This window comes from Pseudophryne corroboree, chromosome 2 (assembly GCF_028390025.1).
Source record: "Pseudophryne corroboree isolate aPseCor3 chromosome 2, aPseCor3.hap2, whole genome shotgun sequence".
In the NCBI taxonomy this organism is placed as follows: domain Eukaryota; kingdom Metazoa; phylum Chordata; class Amphibia; order Anura; family Myobatrachidae; genus Pseudophryne; species Pseudophryne corroboree.
The window spans coordinates 489326897-489350289 of record NC_086445.1 but is presented as its reverse complement, the minus strand read 5'-3'; the positions used below and the strand labels follow the sequence as shown (position 1 = coordinate 489350289).

Here is a 23393-nt window from a genome sequence, read left to right as displayed (position 1 = left end):
AATTTCAGGCCCTACCCTTTGGGCTCTCCATGGCACCGAGGGTGTATACCAAAGTAATGGCAGAGATGATGTTTCTCCTCCGCAAGCAAGGAGTTAACATATTACTGCACCTGGACGATCTACTGATAAAAGCACCGTCCAGGGAAAGGTTGTTACACACCATTGCCCTCTCCACACGTCTGCTCCAGGATCACGGGTGGATTATGAACCTGCCAAAATCTCACCTGGAACCAGCACGGAGGCTTCCGTTCCTGGGGATGATCCTGGATACGGAGGTACAGAAGGTATTCCTTCCTCTGGAAAAGGCATTGGTGATTCAGTCAATGGTAAGGGACGTCCTAAGGCCGACCTGAATTTTGGTGCATCTGTGCATTCGCCTCCTGGGAAAGATGGTAGCCTCTTATGAGGCGCTGCAATACGGAAGTTTTCACGCAAGGCCCTTCCAGCTGAATCTGCTGGACAAATGGTCCGGATCGCATCTACACATGCACCACAGGATACGTCTGTCGCCAAAGGGCAGGATTTCTCTTCTGTGGTGGCTACAGACTTCTCACCTGACGGAGGGCCGAAGGTTCGGGACTCAAAATTGGATTCTGCTAATCACTGATGCAAGCCTCAGATGGTGGGGAGCAGTCACCCAAGGGGAACGCTTCCAAGGAAAGTGGTCAAGTCAGGAAACCATTCTTCCGATCAACGTTCTGGAATTAAGGGCCATATACAACGCCCTTCTGCAGGCATCTCCACTTCTTCACAATCGAGCCATCCAGGTTCAGTCGGACAATGACGGCGGTGACGTACATAAACCAACAGGGCGGAATGAAGAGCAGAGCAGCCATGTCAGAGGTGACAAGGATTCTCCTGTGGGCAGAGAAACATGTGGTGGCGCTGTCCGCGATCTTCATTCCGGGAGTGGACAACTGGGAAGCAGACTTCATCAGCAGACACGCCCGCCACCAAAGGGAGTGGAGCATTCACCCAGAGGTGTTCAGGTGCTCGACTCGTCGGTGGGGGACTCCACAGATCGACATGATGGCCTCTCGTCTCAACAAGAAGCTCCAGCAGTATTGCTCCAGGTCAAGAGACCCACAAGCAGTGGACGCTCTGGTGACTCCGTGGGTCTATCAGATGGTGTATGTCTTAACTCCACTTCCATTGATCCCAAGAATTCTCAAAAGAATAAAAAGGGGAAGGGTTCAAGCAATTCTCATTGCGCCAGATTGGCCAACGGCTTGGTACGCAGATCTACAGGAAATGCTTCTGGAGGGCCGGGGCCTCTACCTCTTCGGGAGGATCTTCTGCAACAGGGTCCGTTCGTCTATCAAGACTTACCGTGGCTACGTTTGATGGCATGGAGGTCGAGCGTCAACTTCTAGCCCGGAAAGGGATTCCGGACAGGGTGATTCCTACCTTGATCCAAGCCAGAAAAGGGGTAACGACTAAACATTACCACCGGATTTGGAGAAAATACGTCTCTTGGTGTGAAAACGGGAAATTTCCTGCGGTGGAATTTAAGCTGGGTTGTTTTCTGCAGTCTGGTGTGGATGTGGGCCTATGGCTTGGATCAGTAAAAGTCCAGATTTCTGCATTTTTCATTTTCTTCCAGAAACAATTGGCTTCCCTTCCGGAGGATCAGACATTCTTGAAAGGGGTTCTGCACATCCAAACACCCTTTGTGCCTCCCACGGCACCTTGGGATCTTAACGTGGTGTTACAGTTTCTGCAATCGGATTGGTCTGAGCCTTAACAGGAGGTAGATGTAAAGTTTCTTACATGGAAGACCGTCACACTATTGGTCTTGGCTTCGTCGACGCGTGTTTTGGAATTTTTGATTTTCAATGAAGATAGAGCCAAACTCAGATCTCGTCAGCAGTTTCTACCAAAGGTGGTGTCTGCGTTTCGGGCTTTGAAAATCTATGTCAAATGGACAGATCGTCACAGAAAATCCGACTCGCTGTTTGTGCTTTATGGGGTCATTCCGACCCGATCGCATGCTGCAGTTCGCAGCGATCGGGACGGAACTGCACATGAGCCGGTGCATGCCAGACGGCCGAAGGGCGTTGTTACCTAGCGATCGCCTCTGCCTGATTGACAGGCAGAGGCGTTCGCCAGGCGGGAGGGGGCGCAGTCCGGCAAACGCAGGCATGGCCGGACCATGCGGGGGAAGGGTTGCAGCGGCTGCGTGATGTCACACGCGACCCGGTAGTTACTCTTTAAGTACAAAAGCATCGCCGCATGTCTGGGAAGATGATCGTAGGTGTGCTAAATTTAGCACAGCTACAATCAACTCGGAATTACCCCCTATGATCCCAAGAAAATTGGGCGTCCTGCTACAAAGCAGTCTATTGCTCGCTGGATCACGCTTACTATCCAGCATGCTTACTCTACGGCAGGTTTGTTCATGCCCACTCTACTTGGTCGGTGGGTTCTTCCTGGGCGGCTGCCCGGGGTGTCTCAGCTTTACAGCTTTGCCGTGCAGCTACTTGGTCGGGTTCGAACGCGTTTTGCCAAGTTCTACAAGTTTGATACTTTGACCTCTAAGGACCTTCAGTTTGGTCAGCCAGTTCAGCAGGAACCTCAGCACTCTCCCACCCGGTTTGGGAGCGTTGGTACATCCCCATGGTACTAATGTGGACCCCGGTATCCACTAAGACGTAAGAGAAAATATGGATTTTAATTACCTACCGGTAAATCCTTTTCTCGTAGTCCGTAGAAGATGCTGGGTGCCCGCCCAGTGCTTCGTATTTCCTGCATGGTTACTTGGTTAAGTATTGCTGTTGGTTCAGCTGTTGCTGTTCATGTTTGGTTAACATGATTTTCTTCTGGTTTGTGTTTGTTGGTTCGAATCTCACCACTATCCTTTTTATGAATCCTTCTCTCAAGATATGTCCGTCTCCTCGGGCACAGTTTATAGACAGAGTCAGGTAGGAGGGGCATAGATGGAGGAGCCAGTGCACACTATTGATTTCTTAAAGTGACCAAGGCTCCTAGTGGACCCATCTATATCACATGGTACTAATGTGGACCGCAGTATCCTCTACGGACTACGAGAAAAGGATTTACCGGTAGGTAATTAAAATCCTATTATGTATATATGCGACAAATAAATAAAAACTTGTGAATATTCGGTAACATATTACAAGGTAAACTACTTACTTAAAAACATTTGTGAGACGCTTTGGCGGCATTTTGGGGGCCATCTTTACAGTTACACCTTGTAATTCTGTTATGTTGATCAGTGGCACACATTCACTTCTATGTGATCCCACCTAAAGATTTAATTATTACAGCCCATATGACACATTATTATAGCTATGTAATTTTTAACCTCAACACAACATTAATAAAATAAAAAATTTTAATACTGTGTTTCATAGCACATATTAATCATTCGCTATTTGTGAACATTTTAATATTGCGTGTGCTAAGAAATAACAATCAATACTGTTAAATAAATGTAATAGTTGATATCATCACAAAGGAGATGAGACAAATAGGTATGTTATAATCACTACTATGTTCTCTACTTAACCAAGCCCTGGAAACACAAGAACTTTGGGTCTATTCATTAAGCAGTGAAGTGTGTGCAGAAGTGAGCCAGTGGAGAAGTTATCCATGGCAACCAATCAGCTGCTCTGTATAATTTTATAGTATGCAAATTATAAAAGTTACTTCAATCAGCATTGAAGTAACATTTATAATTTGCATACTATAAAATTATACAGATCAGCTGATTGGTTGCCATGGACAACATCTCAACTGACTAATTTCTCCACACTTTTCACTGCTTCATGAATAGATCCCTATGTTCTTGTCGGCACCATAATATAGACCCCGTTAAAATAAGAATTTACTTACCGATAATTCTATTTCTCATAGTCCGTAGTGGATGCTGGGGACTCCGAAAGGACCATGGGGAATAGCGGCTCCGCAGGAGACTGGGCACATCTAAAGAAAGCTTTAGGACTACCTGGTGTGCACTGGCTCCTCCCCCTATGACCCTCCTCCAAGCCTCAGTTAGGATACTGTGCCCGGACGAGCGTACACAATAAGGAAGGATCTTGAATCCCGGGTAAGACTCTTACCAGCCACACCAATCACACCGTACAACTTGTGATCTGAACCCAGTTAACAGCATGATAACAGAAGGAGCCTCTGAAAAGATGGCTCACAACAACAAAAAACCCGATTTTTGTAACAAGAACTATGTACAAGTAATGCAGACAATCCGCACTTGGGATGGGCGCCCAGCATCCACTACGGACTATGAGAAATAGAATTATCGGTAAGTAAATTCTTATTTTCTCTAACGTCCTAGTGGATGCTGGGGACTCCGAAAGGACCGTGGGGATTATACCAAAGCTCCCAAACGGGCGGGAGAGTGCGGATGACTCTGCAGCACCGAATGAGAGAATTCCAGGTCCTCCTCAGCCAGGGTATCAAATTTGTAGATTTTAGCAAACGTGTTTGCCCCTGACCAAGTAGCAGCTCGGCAAAGTTGTAAAGCCGAGACCCCTCGGGCAGCCGCCCAAGATGAGCCCGCTTTCCGTGTGGAATGGGCTTTTACAGATTTTGGCTGTGGCAGGCCTGCCACAGAATGTGCAAGCTGAATTGTACTACAAATCCAACGAGCAATCGTCTGCTTAGAAGCAGGAGCACCCAGCTTGTTGGGTGCATACAGGATAAACAGCGAGTCAGATTTTCTGACGCCAGCCGTCCTGGAAACATATATTTTCAGGGCCCTGACTATGTCCAGCAACTTGGAATCCTCCAAGTCCCTAGTAGCCGCAGGCACCACAAATAGGTTGGTTCAGGTGAAACGCTGAAACCACCTTAGGGAGAAACTGAGGACGAGTCCTCAATCTCGCCCTGTCCGAATGGAACATCAGATAAGGGCTTTTTTAGGATAAAGCCGCCAATTCTGACACGCGCCTGGCTCAGGCCAGGGCCAACAGCATGACCACTTTCCATGTGAGATATTTTAACTCCACAGATTTAAGTGGTTCAAACCAATGTGACTTTTGGAACCCAAAACTACATTGAGATCCCAAAGTGCCACTGGAGGCACAAAAGGAGGCTGTATATGCAGTACTCCTTTTACAAAACGTCTGAACTTCAGGGACTGAAGCTAGTTCTTTTTGGAAGAAAATTGACAGGGCCGAAATTTGAACCTTAATGGACCCCAATTTCAGGCCCATAGACACTCCTGTTTGCAGGAAATGTAGGAATCGACCCAGTTGAATTTCCACCGTCAGGCCTTACTGGCCTCGCACCACGCAACATATTTTCGCCAATTGCGGTGATAATGTTTTTGCGGTTACATCCTTCCTGGCTTTGATCAGGATAGGGATGACTTCATCCGGAATGCCCTTTTTCCTTCAGGATCCGGCGTTCAACCGCCATGCCGTCAAACGCAGCCGCGGTAAGTCTTGGAACAGACAGGGTCCTTGCTGGAGCAGGTCCCTTCTTAGAGGTAGAGGCCACGGATCCTCCGTGAGCATCTCTTGAAGTTCCGGTTACCAAGTCCTTCTTGGCCAATCCGGAGCCACGAATATAGTGCTTACTCCTCACCATCTTATCAATCTCAGTACCTTGGGTATGAGAGGCAGAGGAGGGAACACATACCCTGACTGGTACACCCACGGTGTTACCAGAGCGTCTACAGCTATTGCCTGAGGGTCCCTGGACCTGGCGCAATACCTGTCGAGTTTTTCCCAATATAATCATGTGGAAGACTTCTGGGTGAAGTCCCCACTCTCCCGGGTGGAGGTTGTGCTGAGGAAGTCTGCTTCCCAGTTGTCCACTCCCGGAATGAATACTGCTGACAGTGCTATCCCATGATTTTCCGCCCAGCGAAGAATCCTTGCAGCTTCTGCCATTGCCCTCCTGCTTCTTGTGCCACCCTGTCTGTTTACGTGGGTGACTGCCATGATGTTGTCCAACTGGATCAACACCGGCTGACCTTGAAGCAGAGGTCTTGCTAAGCTTAGAGCATTGTAAATGTCCCTTAGCTTCAGGATATTTATGTGAAGTGATGTCTCCAGGCTTGACCATAAGTCCTGGATATTCCTTCCCTGTGTGACTGCTCCCCAGCCTCGCAGGCTGGCATCCGTGGTTACCAGGACCCAGTCCTGAATGCCGAATCTGCGGCCCTCTAGAAGATGAGCACTCTGCAACCACCACAGGAGGGACACCCTTTGTCCTTGGTGACAGGGTTATCCGCTGATGCATCTGAAGATGCGACCCGGACCATTTGTCCAGCAGGTCCCACTGGAAAGTTCTTGCGTGGAATCTGCCGAATGGGATTGCTTTGTAGGAAGCCACCATTTTACCCAGAACCCTTGTGCATTGATGCACTGAGACTTGGCTCGGTTTTAGGAGGTTCCTGACTAGCTCGGATAACTCCCTGGCTTTCTCCTCCGGGAGAAACACCTTTTTCTGGACTGTGTCCAGGATCATCCCTAGGAATAGAAGACAAGTCGTCGGAACCAGCTGCGATTTTGGAATATTGAGAATCCAACCGTGCTGCAGCAACACTACCTGAGATAGTGCTACACCGACCTCCAACTGTTCCCTGGATCTTACCCTTAATCAGGGAATTGTCCAAGTAAGGGATAACTAAAATTCCCTTCCTTTGAAAGAATATCATCATTTCGGCCATTACCTTGGTAAAGACCCGGGGTGCCGTGGACCATCCATACGGCAGCGTCTGAACTGATAGTGACAGTTCTGTACCATAAACCTGAGGTACCCTTGGTGAGAAGGGTAAATTTTGACATGAAGGTAAGCATCCTTGATGTCCCGAGACATCATGTAGTCCCCTTCTTCCAGGTTCGCAATCACTGCTCTGAGTGACTCAATCTTGAATTTGAACCTCTGTATGTAAGTGTTCAAAGATTTTAGATTTAGAATCGGTCTCACCGAGCCGTCCGGCTTCGGTACCACAACAGTGTGGAATAATACCCCGTTCCCTGTTGCAGGAGGGGTATATTGATTATCACCTGCTGGGAATACAGCTTGTGAATGGCTTCCAAAACTGTCTCCCTGTCAGAAGGAGACATCGGTAAAGCCGACTTTAGGAAACGGCGAGGGGGAGACGTCTCGAATTCTAATTTGTACCCCTGAGATATCACCTGAAGGATCCAGGGGTCTACTTGCGAGTGAGCCCACTGCGCGCTGAAATTCATTGAGACGGGCCCCCCCACCGTCACGGGGCAGAAATGAGGAACCTTTTGCCCGCTTATCCACGAAAAGACTGCGCCTGATAATACGGCGTCTTCTCACGTTGAGAGGCGACCTGGGGTACAAACGTGGATTTCCCAGCTGTTGCCGTGGCCACCAGGTCTGAAAGACCGACCCCAAATAACTCCTCCCCTTAATAAGGCAATACTTCCAAATGCCGTTTGGAATACGCCTCACCTGACCACTGACGTGTCCATAACCCTCTACTGGTAGAAATGGACAACGCACTTAGACTTGATGCCAGTCGGCAAATATTCCGCTGTGCATCACGCATATATAGAAATGCATCTTTCAAATGCTCTATAGGCAAAAATATACTGTCCCTATCTAGGGTATCAATATTTTCAGTCAGGGAATCCGACCACGCCAACCCAGCACTGCACATCCAGGCTGAGGCGATTGCTGGTCGCAGTATAACACCAGTATGTGTGTAAATACATTTTAGGATACCCTCCTGCTTTCTATCAGCAGGATCCTTAAGGGCGGCCATCTCAGGAGAGGATAGAGCCCTTACAAGTGTGTGAGCGCTTTATCCACCCTAGGGGGTGTTTCCCAACGCACCCTAACCTCTGGCGGAAAAGGATATAATGCCAATAACATTTTAGAAATTGTTATCGGGGGAAACCCACGCATCATCACACACCTCATTTAATTTCTCAGATTTAGGAAAACTACAGGTAGTTTTTCCTCACCGAACATAATACCCCTTTTTTTTTTTTGGTGGTACTCGTATTATCAGAAATGTGTAAAACATTTTTCATTGCCTCAATCATGTAATGTGTGGCCCTACTGGAAGTCACATTTGTCTCTTCACCGTCGACACTGGAGTCAGTATCCGTGTCGGCGTCTATATCTGCCATCTGAGGTAACGGGCGCTTTATAGCCCCTGACGGCCTATGAGACGTCTGGACAGGCACAAGCTGAGTAGCCGGCTGTCTCATGTCAACCACTGTCTTTTATACAGAGCTGACACTGTCACGTATTTCTTCCAACAGTTCATCCACTCAGGTGTCGACCTCCTATCACTATTACAGGCAATCTACTCCGTCTCCACATCATTTTTCTCCTCATACATGTCGACACAAAAGTACCGACATACAGCACACACACAGGGAATGCTCTGATAGAGGACAGGAACCCACTAGCCCTTTGGGGAGACAGAGGGAGAGTTTGCCAGCACACACCAGAGCGCTATATATATATACAGGGATAACCTTATATAAGTGTTTTTCCCCTTATAGCTGCTGTATAGTTAATACTGCGCCTAATTTGTGCCCCCCTCTCTTTTTTAACCCTTTCTGTAGTGTAGTGACTGCAGGGGAGAGCCAGGGAGCTTCCCTCCAACGGAGCTGTGAGGGAAAATGGCGCCAGTGTGCTGAGGAGATAGGCTCCGCCCCCTTTTCGGCGGCCTTATCTCCCGTTTTTTTATGTATTTTGGCAGGGGTTAAATGCATCCATATAGCCCAGGAGCTATATGTGATGCATTTTTTGCCATCCAAGGTGTTTATTATTGCGTCTCAGGGCGCCCCCCCCAGCGCCCTGCACCCTCAGTGACCGGAGTGTGAAGTGTGCTGAGAGCAATGGCGCACAGCTGCAGTGCTGTGCGCTACCTTGTTGAAGACAGGACGTCTTCTGCCGCCGATTTTCCGGACCTCTTCTGCCTTCTGGCTCTGTAAGGGGGCCGGCGGCGCGGCTCTGGGACCCATCCAAGCTGGGCCTGTGATCGTCCCTCTGGAGCTAATGTCCAGTAGCCTAAGAAGCCCAATCCACTCTGCACGCAGGTGAGTTCGCTTCTTCTCCCCTTAGTCCCTCGATGCAGTGAGCCTGTTGCCAGCAGGTCTCACTGAAAATAAAAAACCTAAACTAAAACTTTCACTAAGAAGCTCAGGAGAGCCCCTAGTGTGCACCCTTCTCGTTCGGGCACAGAGATCTAACTGAGGCTTGGAGGAGGGTCATAGGGGGAGGAGCCAGTGCACACCAGATAGTCCTAAAGCTTTCTTTAGATGTGCCCAGTCTCCTGCGGAGCCGCTATTCCCCATGGTCCTTTCGGAGTCCCCAGCATCCACTAGGACGTTAGAGAAAGCAACAATGCTTAGTCAGGCTGCCGACAAAGTTAGAAAAAAATCCTTTAATTAACCTTTGAAGGGGGTCTACATCATGGTGCCATCAAGAACATTGTCTATACTGTACTTGTACACATTGTGGGGGAGATTCAAATGTTTGAAAAGTCGGTTGGGTGTCCGTTTTCTCCTGTCTATTAGATAAGAAAAAACAGACACCCAACCGACTTTTCAAACATTTGAATCTCCCCCCATGACTGCATTCGGTTTCCAGTGCAGAACACTGCTACTTCTTCCTGTGCTACAAACAATAGGCAACTAGATTACCAGAATGGTTCTTAACCATAATGACCTCAGCCAAACTCATTGGGCGAGATTCATGCATGTCAGCTCGCACCCCCCCCCCCCCCCTGGTGGTTGCAAGTTGAAATGTCACTGTTTGAGCGCTCAAACTGCACTTTTTTTGCATCGTGACCATTAGCTTAGTTGAGTTTAGCTTCTTTACGTGGCTAGACCTGACACTTCTGGGCATGGTCAGCGCCACAAAAATAAATGCATAAGACAGTGAATCTGTCATTTCTTCAAGAAAGAATGTTTTCGATGTGGTTTTGACTGAAATGGATTAATACCAACACAACTATTGTCTGTACAAACATCATTTATTGTCATCTTGGGCAAATTGTAAACAGTTTTTATCTACTGTATTTTTAAAGAATAAAAGAATTATATTTTTAAGATTGTATCAGTACTTAACAAACTTGTACATGCCAAAGAACGACAAGCTCCCTGGGGAAACACACACATATACATATATACATATATATATATATATATATATATATATATATATATATATACATATACACACACATATATATACATCCATATACACACACACACACACACATATATACATACATATACACACACACATATATATATATATACATACATATACACACACATATATATATATATATATATATATACACACACACACACACACACACACACACACATATATATATATATACACACACACACACATATATACATACATATACACACACACACATATATACATACATATACACACACACATATATACATACATATACACACACATATATACATACATATACACACATACATACATATACACACACACACACACATATATATATATATATATATACACACACACATATATACATACATACATATACACACACACACACACATATATATACATATACACACACACATATATATATACACATATACACACACACATATATATATACACATATACACACACACATATATATATACATATACACACACACACATATATATATACATACATACATACATACATACACACACACTTATTAATTAGTTTTTATTTTATATACTCTAACACTGGATCTGTATTCATCCATACAACAAACTACTGCTGCCGACCAGGATTTATGCAACTGCTTACAGTTCAGTGGAACTTACTTTCTGTCTTTCTATGTGGTCTCTAGCTTTCCTTAATTTGACATTCAGAAGGTCTTTAAGTGTAATGGTTATGGGTCCTTCTTGCTTTGCCAGAGCCACCTGTAAAATGTTTTAATTTAGTACACTTTGGGCCTAAATCAGCATGGATCATAACAGCAAAATCTTTCTCTAATAGGCAAAAACATGTGCACTGTAGGGGGGGGGGGGGGGGGGGAGAGTTAGATTGGGAGGGATGTGTTCAAACTGAAATCTATCTTGCAGTATAAAAATAGAGCAGCCAGTATTTACCCTGCACAGAAACAAAATAACCCACCCAAATCTAACTCTCTCTGCACATGTTACATCTGTCCCACCTGCAGTGCACATGGTTTTGCCAGTAGTACTCCATTCACACTGCACAAGTAATCTGGTATCAACCAGGTATTTTGCCGGGTCGCTCAACGGGTCCCTGCCAAATTACCGGGGTGCATGACCTGGTAATTCAACCCAGGAATAAAGAAGAGTTATTCCCGGGTCAAGCGCAGTGTGAACAGGTTACCAAGGTCGATGCGACCCGGTACCTGTTCACAGGATAGGGAGAGGCGGCGCGGAAATGATCTCATCTTCAGTGCCACCTCCACACCCGCCTCCTATGCCGGCTCCATCCCCGCCCCCGATGGCAACCTAATTCGGTATATTGCTGGGTTGAGAAGCCAGTCTGAAAGGGTCCAATGCCGGGTTGCACCTGGGAAGGACCAGTTTCCAATTCCCGGATGCGACCCGGCATTTGCAATCTGAACGCGGTATTAAAGAAGGATTTTGCTTTTGCGATCCATGCTGAATTAGGTCCTTTGTCACTAGGTTAACATTGCAATTAAATAAATGAACAAACTTTTTAAAGTGGCAATGACCTTAAATTAAGAAAAACATTCAAAAGGAAATGAGAGAACATGATGCAGTGTAACGGTCATTTAAGCAAAAGACATAGTACTCTAAAAGGTAGTTATAGTAAGAGGTGTATTGTTCCTGCATCTGAATGTACAGTATGTTCATCTCCACATCCGTTTCTACTACTACTACAGGTTGAGTATCCCTTATCCAAAATCCCTTACTGAGATAATGACATATGTAATTATCTCGGTAGGGGACCCAAAAATTTGAGGATTCTGAATATTGGATAAGAGATACTAAACCTGTAGTTTTACACCCAACTCTAGTTTTATGAAACTAGGAGCTGTAAACTAGGGTTGAGAGTTACTACTTCCTCTATAAAACAAGTTTTATGGTAAGAACTTACCTTTGTTAAAACTCTTTCTGCGAGGTACACTGGGCTCCACAAGGAAAGACATAGGGGTGTAGAGTAGGATCTTGATCCGAGGCACCAACAGGCTCAAAAGCTTGGACTGTTCCCAAGATGCATAGCGCCGCCTCCTCTATAACCCCGCCCCCCTGCACAGGAGCTCAGGTTTTAGAAAACCAGCCCAATGCAGTAGCAGGCAAGAGACAACAACGGTTAGTAGCCACATACACCACACTCTCATGACAGGAGGAGAAGTGTCAGCGGCTAATGCCATACCAACACAAAGAAGCTGAGTGCGTCAGGGTGGGCGCCTTGTGGAGCCCAGTGTACCTCGCAGAAAGAGTTTTAACAAAGGTAAGTTCTTACCATAAAACTCGTTTTCTGCTGCGGGGTACACTAGGCTCCACAAGGAAAGACATAGGGGATGTCCTAAAGCAGTTCCTTATGGGAGGGGACGCACTGCAGCGGGCACAAGAACCCGGCGTCCAAAGGAAGCATCCTGGGAAGCGGTAGTATCGAAGGCATAGAACCTTATGAACGTGTTCACAGAAAACCACGTAGCCGCCTTGCACAATTGTTCAAGGGTCGCACCACGGCGGGCCGCCCAAGAAGGTCCAACAGACCGAGTAGAATGGGCCGTAATGTGAGCGGGAGCCGACAGACCAGCCCTCACATAAGCATGTGCAATCACCATTCTAATCCATCTGGCCAAAGTCTGCTTATAAGCCGGCTAGCCCCGTTTGTGAAACCCAAACAGAATAAAGAGATAATCAGATTTCCTAACAGAAGCAGTTCTCTTCACATAGATACGGAGAGCCCATACCACATACAAAGACCGCTCTTTGAGAGATAGATCAGGAGAGACAAAGGCCGGTACCACAATCTCCTGATTAAGGTGGAACAAAGAAACTACCTTAGGCAAATTACCTGGGACGAGTCCTAAGAACCGCCCGGTCACGGTGAAATATCAGATATGGGGAACTACAAGACAAGGCACCCAAATCCGACACTCGTCTAGCTGAAGCAATAGCCAGCAGAAACACCATCTTAAGGGAAAGCCACGTAAGATCAGCTGAACTAAGAGGTTCAAACGGAGACTCTTGTAACGCCTCCAAAACCACCGACAAGTCCCAAGGAGCCACAGGCGGGACATAGGGAGGTTGGATACGCAACACACCCTGAGTGAAGGTATGCACATCAGGTAAGGTCGCAATCTTTCTCTGAAACCACACCGACAAGGCAGATATTTGAACCTTGAGGGAGGCCAGACGTAGGCCTAAGTCCAGGCCCTGCTGAAGAAAGGCCAACAACTTGGCTGTACTAAAAACTTGGAAGCGTCATAATTGTTAGATGCGCACCAAACAAAGTAAGAATGCCAGACCCTATGGTAAATCAGAGCAGAAGCCGGTTTCCGGGCCCGCAACAGTTTGAATGACCGCCTCAGAAAACCCTTTAGCCCTCAAGACGGAAGCTTCAAGAGCCACGCCGTCAAAGACAGCCGAGCTAGGTCCTGGTAGACACAGGGGCCCTGAACGAGGAGGTCTGAGCGTTGTGGAAGTAGAATTGGATGCTCCGACGATAGGCCCTGCAGGTCTGAGAACCAGTGCCGTCTGGGCCACGCTGGAGCTATGAGAAGCAGAAATCCTCTTTCTTGCATGAACTTCCGAATTATCCTGGGCAGGAGTGACACCGGAGGGAACACGTACGGCAGCCGAAACCTCCACGGCACCGCCAGCGCATCCACGAATGCTGCTTGAGGATCCCTTGTCCTTGCTCCGAAGACCGTAACCTTGTGATTGTGTCGAGACGCCATCAGATCTACATCTGGAAGGCCCCACTTTTCCACTAGGAGTTGAAACACTTCTGGATGGAGGCCCCACTCGCCGGCATGTACGTCCTGACAACTGAGAAAGTCCGCTTCCCAATTCAGGACTCCCGCAATGAATATTGCAGATATGGCCGGTAGATGGCGTTCCGCCCATTGCAGAATCCGTGAGACTTCCTTCATTGCCAAAACGGCTTTGAGTGCCACCTTGATGATTTATGTAAGTCACTGTGGTGGCGTTATCAGACTGTACTTGAACAGGATGGTTCTGAATTATATGTTGGGCCAGGTTCAACGAATTGAAGACCGACCGCAATTCCAGAATGTTGATCGAGAGGAGAGATTCCTCCTTGGTCCACCGACCCTGAAGGGAGTATTGCTCCAGCACCGCGCCCCAACCTCTATGACTGGCATCTGTCGTCAACAGGACCCAGTCGGATATCCAGAAGGGATGGCCCCTGCACAAATCGTTTGTCCTGGAGCCACCAGTGCAGCGACAGACGGACCTCCGGAGTCAATGAGATCATGCGAGACCTGATCCGGTGAGGTAGGCCGTCCCACTTAGCTAGAATCAGCCTCTGGAGAGGGCGAGAATGGAATTGAGCATACTCCACCATGTCGAATGCCGACACCATGAGGCCCAGCACCTGCATCGCCGAATGTATCGACACTTGCGGACGAGAAAGGAAGCAACGAATCCTGTCCTGAAGCTTCAGGACTTTCTCCTGGGACAAGAACAACCGCTGGTTGTGAGTGTCCAATAGCGCTCCCAGGTGCACCATGCTCTGAGCACGGACCAGGGAGGATTTCTTCCAGTTGATGAGCCACCCGTGGGCTTGTAGAAACCGGACGGTCATATCCAGATGACGTAGGAGAAGTTCTGGAGAATTTGCTAGGATCAACAAGTTGTCCAGATACGGCAGTATCCTGACTCGCGGAGCAGTAGTTAAACCAAAAGGTAACGCCCGAAACTGATAATGGAGGTTGCCAATCGCTGCTATAGGAATATGCAGGTAAGCATCCTGTATGTCCAGGGAGACCATATAATCCCCAGGTTCCAAGGCCAGAACTATAGAGCGAAGGGTTTCCATATGGAACTTGGAAACTTTCACAAACCTATTCAATGCCTTGAGATTGAGAATGGGCCGAGGACCCATTCAGTTTCGGGACCAGAAACAGCGGAGAATAGTACCCCCGGCCCCTCTGAGCAAGAGGCACCTGTACTACGACTCCTGTATCCAGGAGGGTCTGTACCACCGAATGTAGAGTGTTTGCCTTTATCTGATCCAATGGGGACGTCTGTCAGGCAAAATCGATGAGGGAGACGGTTTTTGAAGGCAATGGCGTAACCTCGAGTGACTACTTCCCCGTACCCAGGCATCTGAAGTGGTCTTCAACCATTCCTGGGTATACCATAGAAGCCGGCCCCCCACCCTGGGATCCCTCAGGGGGAGGCCCGCCCCGTCGTGCGGCAGGCTTATCCGTCTTGGAAGCTGGCTGACAGGCAGCCAAGGCTCTTTTGGGCTTCGGCTTACCAGGTTTGGAAGTGCGTGCCTGCTTGTTGTACGCCTGACCTTTTGCTTTACCTGAAAGACGAAAGGGGCGAAAAGAAGTACCTTTAGCCTTCGACACAGAAGGAGCGGTACTTGGCAGACAGGCAGTTTTGGCAGTAGCCAAGTCAGTCACTATCTTATTTAAGTCCTGCCCAAACAGAATATCTCCCTTGAAAGGGAGTACCTCCAGGGTTTTTCTTGAGCCCAGATCCACAGACCAGGATCTCAGCCACAATATCCGGCGAGCCAGGACTGATGTAGTAGAGGCCTTGGCTGCTAGAATACCGGCATCAGAAGCCGCCTCTTTAATATAGTGAGAAGCTGTGACAATATATGACAAGCATTGTCTAGCATGGTCAGAAGAGATATCAGTTTCCAACTCTAGGGCCCATGCTTCAATAGCCTCTGCAGCCCATGTTGCTGCAATAGTGGGCCTTTGTGCAGCACCCGTGAGGGTGTAAATCGCTTTCAGACAACCCTCCACACGTTTATCCGTAGGCTCTTTTAGAGACGTGACGGTAGTGACAGGTAGAGCTGAGGAAACCACCATCCTAGCCACATATGAGTCTACTGGAGGAGGCATTTCCCAATTTTTAGACAGCTCTGGTGCAAGGGGATAGCGAGCCAGGATCTTCTTCTGAGGTACAAACTACTTTTCCGGGTTTCCCCAGGGTTCCACTAGGTGGTCAGAGTGAGGTAAAACTTGTTTAACCACCTTCTGACGCTTGAACTTATCTGGTTTCTTAGGAGGGAGAGATGGCTTGGGATCATCCATAATCTGTAGAATCAACTTAATAGCCTCCAAAAGATCAGGAACATCCACATGTGAACTACCCTCCCCATCAGCAGCATCTGTGTCAGAATCTGTGGGGTCAGTGTAAGCGCCATCTTCATCAGACGAGGCGTCAGTGACAGCAGTGGATTGTGAGGAGATAAGAGCTCGCTTAGAGGACCCCTTGGGCTTCGGCGAGCGAGGGTCAGACTTTTTAGTAGTCAAGGACTAGTTCAACTTCTTCAATTGAGCAGACAAGTTATCCGCCCACGGCGGGTTAACTGCGGGGACCACATACGGTTGAACCGGCATAGGAGGTCCCATAGGGGGTGTTAGTTTAGTAACTAGCGTATTTAGAAGCGTGCAGAAAGTAGCCCACGGTGGGTCATTATGGGCCCCCGTTGTCACAGTCCCAATGGGGGGCAAGGAGCCCCCAGCTGCTATAGTCTCCTCATAGGGATCTGTGGCTTCAGCAACACCGGCAGTGTGTTCAGCCCCAGAACCGTTACCTTCAGAAGCAGACATGATATAACTTGCAATATCAGGTAACACAGTACAATTGTCAGCAGCACAATACCTCTTGCCCAAACCCCTGCGCAGTGTAGTCAGCACAAGCAGAGATACAGGAGAGATATGGTGACTAAAATCACAGAGAAAAAGACGTATTAGAGTATATCTTGTGAATATAGACGTTATGGTAAGAACTTACCGCTGATAACGTGATTTCTCTTATGTCCACAGGTATCCACCGTATTGGTGCCATTTCCGCTGTCGCTCAACCATATACTCCAATGTTATCCTGTGGATAATCCTGTGGACCCAGCCAGAGAAATCCTATATTATTATAAAACCTGACGCACCAAGCCCCCTCAGGTTATAGAATATAGAGATAGCAAGTGGAGTGAGAGACATGAAATGTAAAATCACCCAACAAGCTAATGCACACACATATAGTCACAGTTATACAATGCAGAGGTTATTACCAACAATAATACTGCACTGGACCAGTATAATAGATAGATAGATAGAGATATATATATATATATATATATATATATATATATATATATATATATATATATATATATATATATATAGATATATATATATAGATATATATATATAGATATATATATAGATATATATATATATATATATCTGTAATCAATAGATATACATCCAGTTCTTACTGTGCAGTGTTATATCACAGGGTACTTGTACCAGAGAACCCTGACTAGATGCATTCTTTCTTAACTAACACTGTCTAATTGACATGTAGAATACTTAAGTGTCATGTAAAGTCACAGCGCTGACAACCAGGTGGTTTTACAAAGGAGGATTTGCCCAAGCAGTCCCAGGAACAGTGTAGCTGAGAGAAATGGCGCCCAAACACTGACAGGGAGTGAGGGAGAGACAGTTATGCAGCTCCAGGGCGGGAACATTTGCTGGAAATGGCGCCCTGGGGCTGGGGGAGGGGCTCCAGGTCTAAGCCTTATCCCCTCTGCTGGCAAAACCACCTGGTACTGCGGGCTACACACAAAAAGGTTTTAAGAGAAAACCTGACCTGCACCCATGCCCTGGTGATCTAGTGGGATCGCCTGTACTGCCACAGTGTCCACCGTCAGCGCACGCAGCCCGGCTCCCACTGGCCACGCCGGATCGCGATACAGCACGGGTCCCGCGAGTGGGACCCACTCACCACCTCCCGAAGCGCGGCCACGTGATCCCAGAGAGCCTCAGTCGTGTGTGCCTGACCAGAAAACCGGAGCCTCCTGCTGTAGTTACCCGGCAACCAGGGCTCGGGAGTGTACAGCGCCGCTGGGGAGAGATGGAGCTGCAGCAGTGAATGTCTCCAGACATGTACACACTGCTGCAGCCCTTTAAGTCTTCACTTTTCTTCTAGAAAAAGCTCTTCTTAGGGCTGCCCAGAGCAGCCCCTGTTATGTGCCTGCTATCTGCGGCACCAACTACAAAACTGAGCTCCTGTGCAGGGAGGCGGGGTTATAGAGGAGGCGGCACTATGCATCTTGGGAACAGTCAAAGATTTTGAGCCTGTTGATGCCTCGGATCAAGATCCTACTCTACACCCCTATGTCTTTCCTTGTGGAGCCCAGTGTACCCCACAGCAGAAACATACACTCTCACAGGTAGGGTCCTTTCTACTATATGGGGGATATTGAATTACCCCCGAAAATTTTTCACCTGAAGGAAGAAAAAAAAAAAAACCCAAACAAACAAAAACAGGCTTTTGCCGTGATTTCTGCCAGATGGTCATTATGAGCAATTCAATTGTAGCCTTTTTTTTTCATTCAAAAAATTACCCGTTTTTGTGCGAAAACACATGGGATATGTTTTTGCGGCCGCAAATACTGGTCATTTATTGTGGATTAAGTTTCCGCTGCCTTGGGCAAGAGAAAAGAAATCCATGATACTGCTGGCTGTCGAGGCTAACTTGGTAGCTCCTGGGAGATCAATTTTCAGTAGTAAATTACTGTGGCGAATTGAATATCCCCCTATGTCTCATGTCTGTCCACTGCATACGACCCAAATTATTTCTTGAGCTGAATCTACTATTTATTCACTTACATGCATGGAATTTGTAATATTGAAAAACAGATAAGTACATATGCCTATATCTTTCAGCTACAGGCATATGAATGTCTCGTACTCATCCATTACTTGGATGAGCAAGAGGATTTCTTCTACTAACTACTGGAGGCCACTGTAGCTGGGTACACAAACAGGAGGGAACGGAATTGCATTTTCCCATGACAGCCATACCCAGGCAGGGAAGTAACTTATTATAAAAAGGATAGGACTGTGGAAGACTACAGGCATTTCAATTATGAAACTATGGAGATCTTCTTTAGCTACAAACCTTTGGTAGTTGGTTGCTTTCTACTTTTTTCAGAACAGGCAGACGCTTTAGTAGTGTGAAGTTTGGAGGAGGACCCGGAGGTGGAGGTGGTGGCGGCAGCGGCGGAGGCAGAGGTGGTGGGAGAGAGAGCAAGGGATTCTCTGCCACAGCTTGTACATTACATTCTTTTAAAGAGGATACAGTTGTTGCTTGCCTGCAACTACAGCAGCACGGATTTCCTGATAAAGTTGAACTGGATTCTTTATTCTGGAACAAGTTGGACAACCATTTAGTTGCAGTTTGGAAAGTAAAAGAAAACGCTTTTTTGCTAGTACAACAAAATTGTATATATAACCAAAGCCTTATACAAGTGAACTGCATTGGTTTCCATCCAATTACTTAGTCCATTTATCGAACCACACAGGGCTGAAGCATCAATTTCCACTTTGGTAGCAGGATAAGCAATGACGTTATGAATTTGGATTTAAGCTTAGCGTTGTTGAAAAAAAAAATAATAATAATTAAATAGTGTACACAACGTTAATTTTAAAAGGATTTGAACTAGGGCTAAATAAGCAAAATCAATATAAATATCTGCCCTATACTATGCATTCATACCACTGCACGTTTACCATCACCATCACTGAAGCACCACTATTTTTTTTTTTTCATTTATTTTTTTAGTCTAATGTAACACAGGGGCTTGTGTATAGGTGTATGCTAGCCATAGGAAACCTCTGCTTATGGCTTCCTTTGGCCTACACACAATGTATATGGTAAACTGCTGTCGCCGTATTAATACACTGTATGAACGCCGACGGAAATGTTCATACTACATTTCTGTTAACAGGAACTCTGTACCTAGGCACAGATTTATCAAGCCTTGGAGAGTGATAAAATCTACAGAGATAAAGTACCAGCCAATCAGCTCATGACATTTTTCAAACACAGCCTGTAACATGGCAGCTAGGAGCTGATTGGCTGGTTCTCTCTCTCCGTGCAATTTATCACTCTCCAAGGCTTGAAAAATCTGGGCAATAGTCTGTAGCCAACGTTCAAGCAAAATGAGCGCCTTCGTTTGTGTGACTTACATACAGGTTCCAATGTGTAGACAGACAATGTGTAGGTCAACACCATATGGTCGACATGCATTAGGTCGACAGTGACAAAAAAAACCCATCAGTCGACCTATGAAAGGTTGACAGGTTCAAATAGTCGACACTTTCTCTCAACCATCCTTGACTATCCCATGTCACAAATCATAAACTTTAGTAACAAACATTGTGTCGAGTGAAACAAGACAGTGCCCAAAGCATGGCGAGGAGACGAGTTTCTACAAATGGTGGTACCAGATGGAAAAACTATCCAAACTAATCCCAAAAATGCAAACTATAATAAAATGTGTCGACCATTGCCACGTAGACATTTTGATCCTGTCGACCTTTTGTCCATGTTGACCTTTCCCTGTGTCAACCTTGTATAGGTTGACCTTTGGGCCATGTCGAACTAATGCATTTCTACCATATAGGGTCGACCTAGACATTGTAGATCTTCTATACGACACCCCTTACATGCACCAATGAACAAGGCGTTCGTCTTTAAGAAACAAAGGGAAGCAAATAAAAAGGTAATCCTCCACAAGACAGAGACGGTTTCAGTTAGTGTTACCAGCAACGCTGTGCAAAGACTATTCTGCTTTCTCTGCCTATTAAGTAGATGGTCAAGAGCTTACCTGAAGTGCCAGCTGCAGCTTGAGAAACTCAGTTTCAAGTTTATGTAAGCGTTGTCTCAGCGTGCGTAGCTCACGTCGGCAGATGAGAGATGGAACTAATGCATTTTTTATTAAAATAAGAGTCTGGAAAGAAATATACACACATTAATATATCCCTACCTATCAGGATTGCTTAAGGGAATATGCAATATTTAAAGCTTTCAGAAGTTGTAAACTTGTACGGATAGTCAAAAAGCTTAAACTATTTAAATGAGCATACCTTTTTCACACCGTTATAGCTCCACAAATACATAGATAAAAAGGCATTCATTATGGAATGCACTGAATTTCCTACATCTGGAAAGCTAAACCCTACAGACGGGATCAAATTCAAAAGCCATGGTAGCTTTGCATCAGTTTGTTCCGATACCCTGCAAAGAGAAGACACATACAGTAGGCACAAAGGGTCATTTTTGAACACTGAACTTGATAACTAAGGGCCTAAATCAGACCTGATTGCAGCAGCAAATTCGTTAGCTTATGGACAAAACCATGTGCACTGCAGGTGGGGCAGATATAACCTGTGCAGAGAGAGACCCACCCAAATCTAACTCTCTCTGCACATGTTATATCTGCCTCCCCTGCAGTGCACATGGTTTTGCCCAACTGCTAACAAAATTCCTGCTGCGATCAACTCAGAATTACCCCCATGGTTTTGCCCAACTGCTAACAAATTTGTTGCTGCGATCAGATCTGAATTAGGCCCAATGTTTTTCGGAGAGCAAATTTATATAACTCTAAGTTCCAGTTGTAGAGGCTAGGTAAAACAAGATTCATGGTAAGAACTTCGTTAAATCTCTTTCTGTGAGGTACACTGGGCTCCACAGGGAATAACATCGGGGGTGTAGAGTAGGATCTTGATCGGAGGCACCACAGGCTCAAAGCTTTAATTGTTCCCAAGATGCATAGCGCCGCGTCCTCTATAACCCCGCCTCCGTGCACAGGAGTTCCGTTTTTGTTAACCAGTCCAATGCAGTAGCAGGTAAAAGAGACGACAATCGTTAGTAGCCACATACACCACACACTCACGACAGGAGAGGGTGTCAGCTTCTTTGGGTTGGTATGGCATTAGCTGCTAAGTGCGTCAAGGTGGACGCCCTGTGGAGCCCAGTGTACCTCACAGAAAGAGATTTAACAATAATGGGGGGGGGGGGGGGGGGATGTCCTGAAGCAATTCCTTATGAGAGGGGACGCACAGTAGCGGGCACTAGAACCCGGCGTCCAAAGGAAGCACCCTGGGGGGTGGAAGTATCGAAGGCATAGAACCTTATGAACGTGTTCACTGTGGACCACGGAGCCGCCTTGCACAATTGTTAAAGGGTCGCACCACGGGGGGCCGCCCAAGAAGGTCCAACAGACAGACTAGAATGGGCCTTGATGGTAGCAGGAGCTGGACGCCCAGCCTGTACATAAGCATGTGCAATCACCATTCTAATCCATCTGGCCACGGTCTGCTTATTAGCAGGCCAGCCACGTTTGTGAAAACCAAACAGTACGAAGAGAGAATCAGACTTCCGAATGGAAGCAGTTCTCTTCACATAGATACGGAGAGCCCGTACCACATCCAAAGACCGCTCTCCAGAAGACAATTCCGGAGAATTAAAAGGCAGAAACCAATCTCCTGGTTAAGGTGGAAGGAAGACACCACCTTAGGTAGGTAACCAGGGCGTGTTCTAAGAACTGTCCAATCACGGTGAAAAATCAGATAGGGGGACTTACAGGATAAGGCCCCCAGGTCTGAAACGCGTCTAGCAGAGGCAATGGCTAGCAGAAACAAGACTTTAAGGGAAAGCCACTTAAGATCTGCAGATGCAAGAGGTTCAAAACGTAAATTCCTGCAAGGCCTCCAAGACCACCCCGCCAAATCCCAAGGGGCCACATGTGGGACATAAGGAGGCTGAATGCGTAACACACCCTGAGTGAAGGTATGGACATCAGGCAGAGATGCAATTTTTCTCTGAAACCATACCAACAAGGCAGAAATATGAACCTTGAGGGAGGCTAGACGAAAACTTAAGTCCAGGCCTTGCTGTAAAAAAGCCAAAAGTTTGGCTGTACTAAACTTTTAAGAGTCATGATTGTTATTTGCACACCGAGCAAAGTAAGAATTCTAGACCCTATAATAAATCTGAGCCAAAGCTGGTTTACGGGCTTTCAACATAGTTTGAATGATCGCCTCCGAAAAACCTTTGGCCCTCAGTACGGAAGCTTCAAGGGCCATGCCGTCAAAGCCAGTCAGGCCAGATCCTGGTAGACACAAGGGCCCTGAACGAGGAGGTCTGGTCGTTGTGGAAGTAGAAGGGGACGCCCTAGCGAGAGGCCCCGGAGGTCTGAGAACCAATGCCGTCTGGGCCACGCGGGAGCAATCAGAAGTAGCATGCCTCCTTCTTGTTTGAACTTCCTTATCACTCTGGGCAGTAGAGACACTGGAGGGAACACATATGGCAACCGAAAGTTCCACGGGATTGCCAGTGCATCCACGAACGCTGCTTGAGGATCCCTTGTTCTTGCTCAGAAGACTGGAACCCTGTGGT

At 46.8% G+C, this 23393-nt stretch overlaps 1 protein-coding gene across 1 annotated transcript in view; it reads right to left on the bottom strand.

Moving 5' to 3' along the window:
* The window catches only part of PRR11 (proline rich 11), a 128607-nt gene that overhangs the window by 22891 nt on the left and 82323 nt on the right, over positions 1-23393 (bottom strand). Inside the window, exons 3-9 of the mRNA XM_063951342.1 lie at positions 21080-21230; positions 20821-20943; positions 19110-19355; positions 10803-10901; positions 3154-3266; positions 720-858; positions 161-296 (exon numbers count right to left, since the gene is read on the bottom strand). Of these exons, the coding sequence (XP_063807412.1) occupies positions 161-296; positions 720-858; positions 3154-3266; positions 10803-10901; positions 19110-19355; positions 20821-20943; positions 21080-21230 (1007 nt within the window). The remainder of the gene's footprint in view (positions 1-160; positions 297-719; positions 859-3153; positions 3267-10802; positions 10902-19109; positions 19356-20820; positions 20944-21079; positions 21231-23393) is intronic.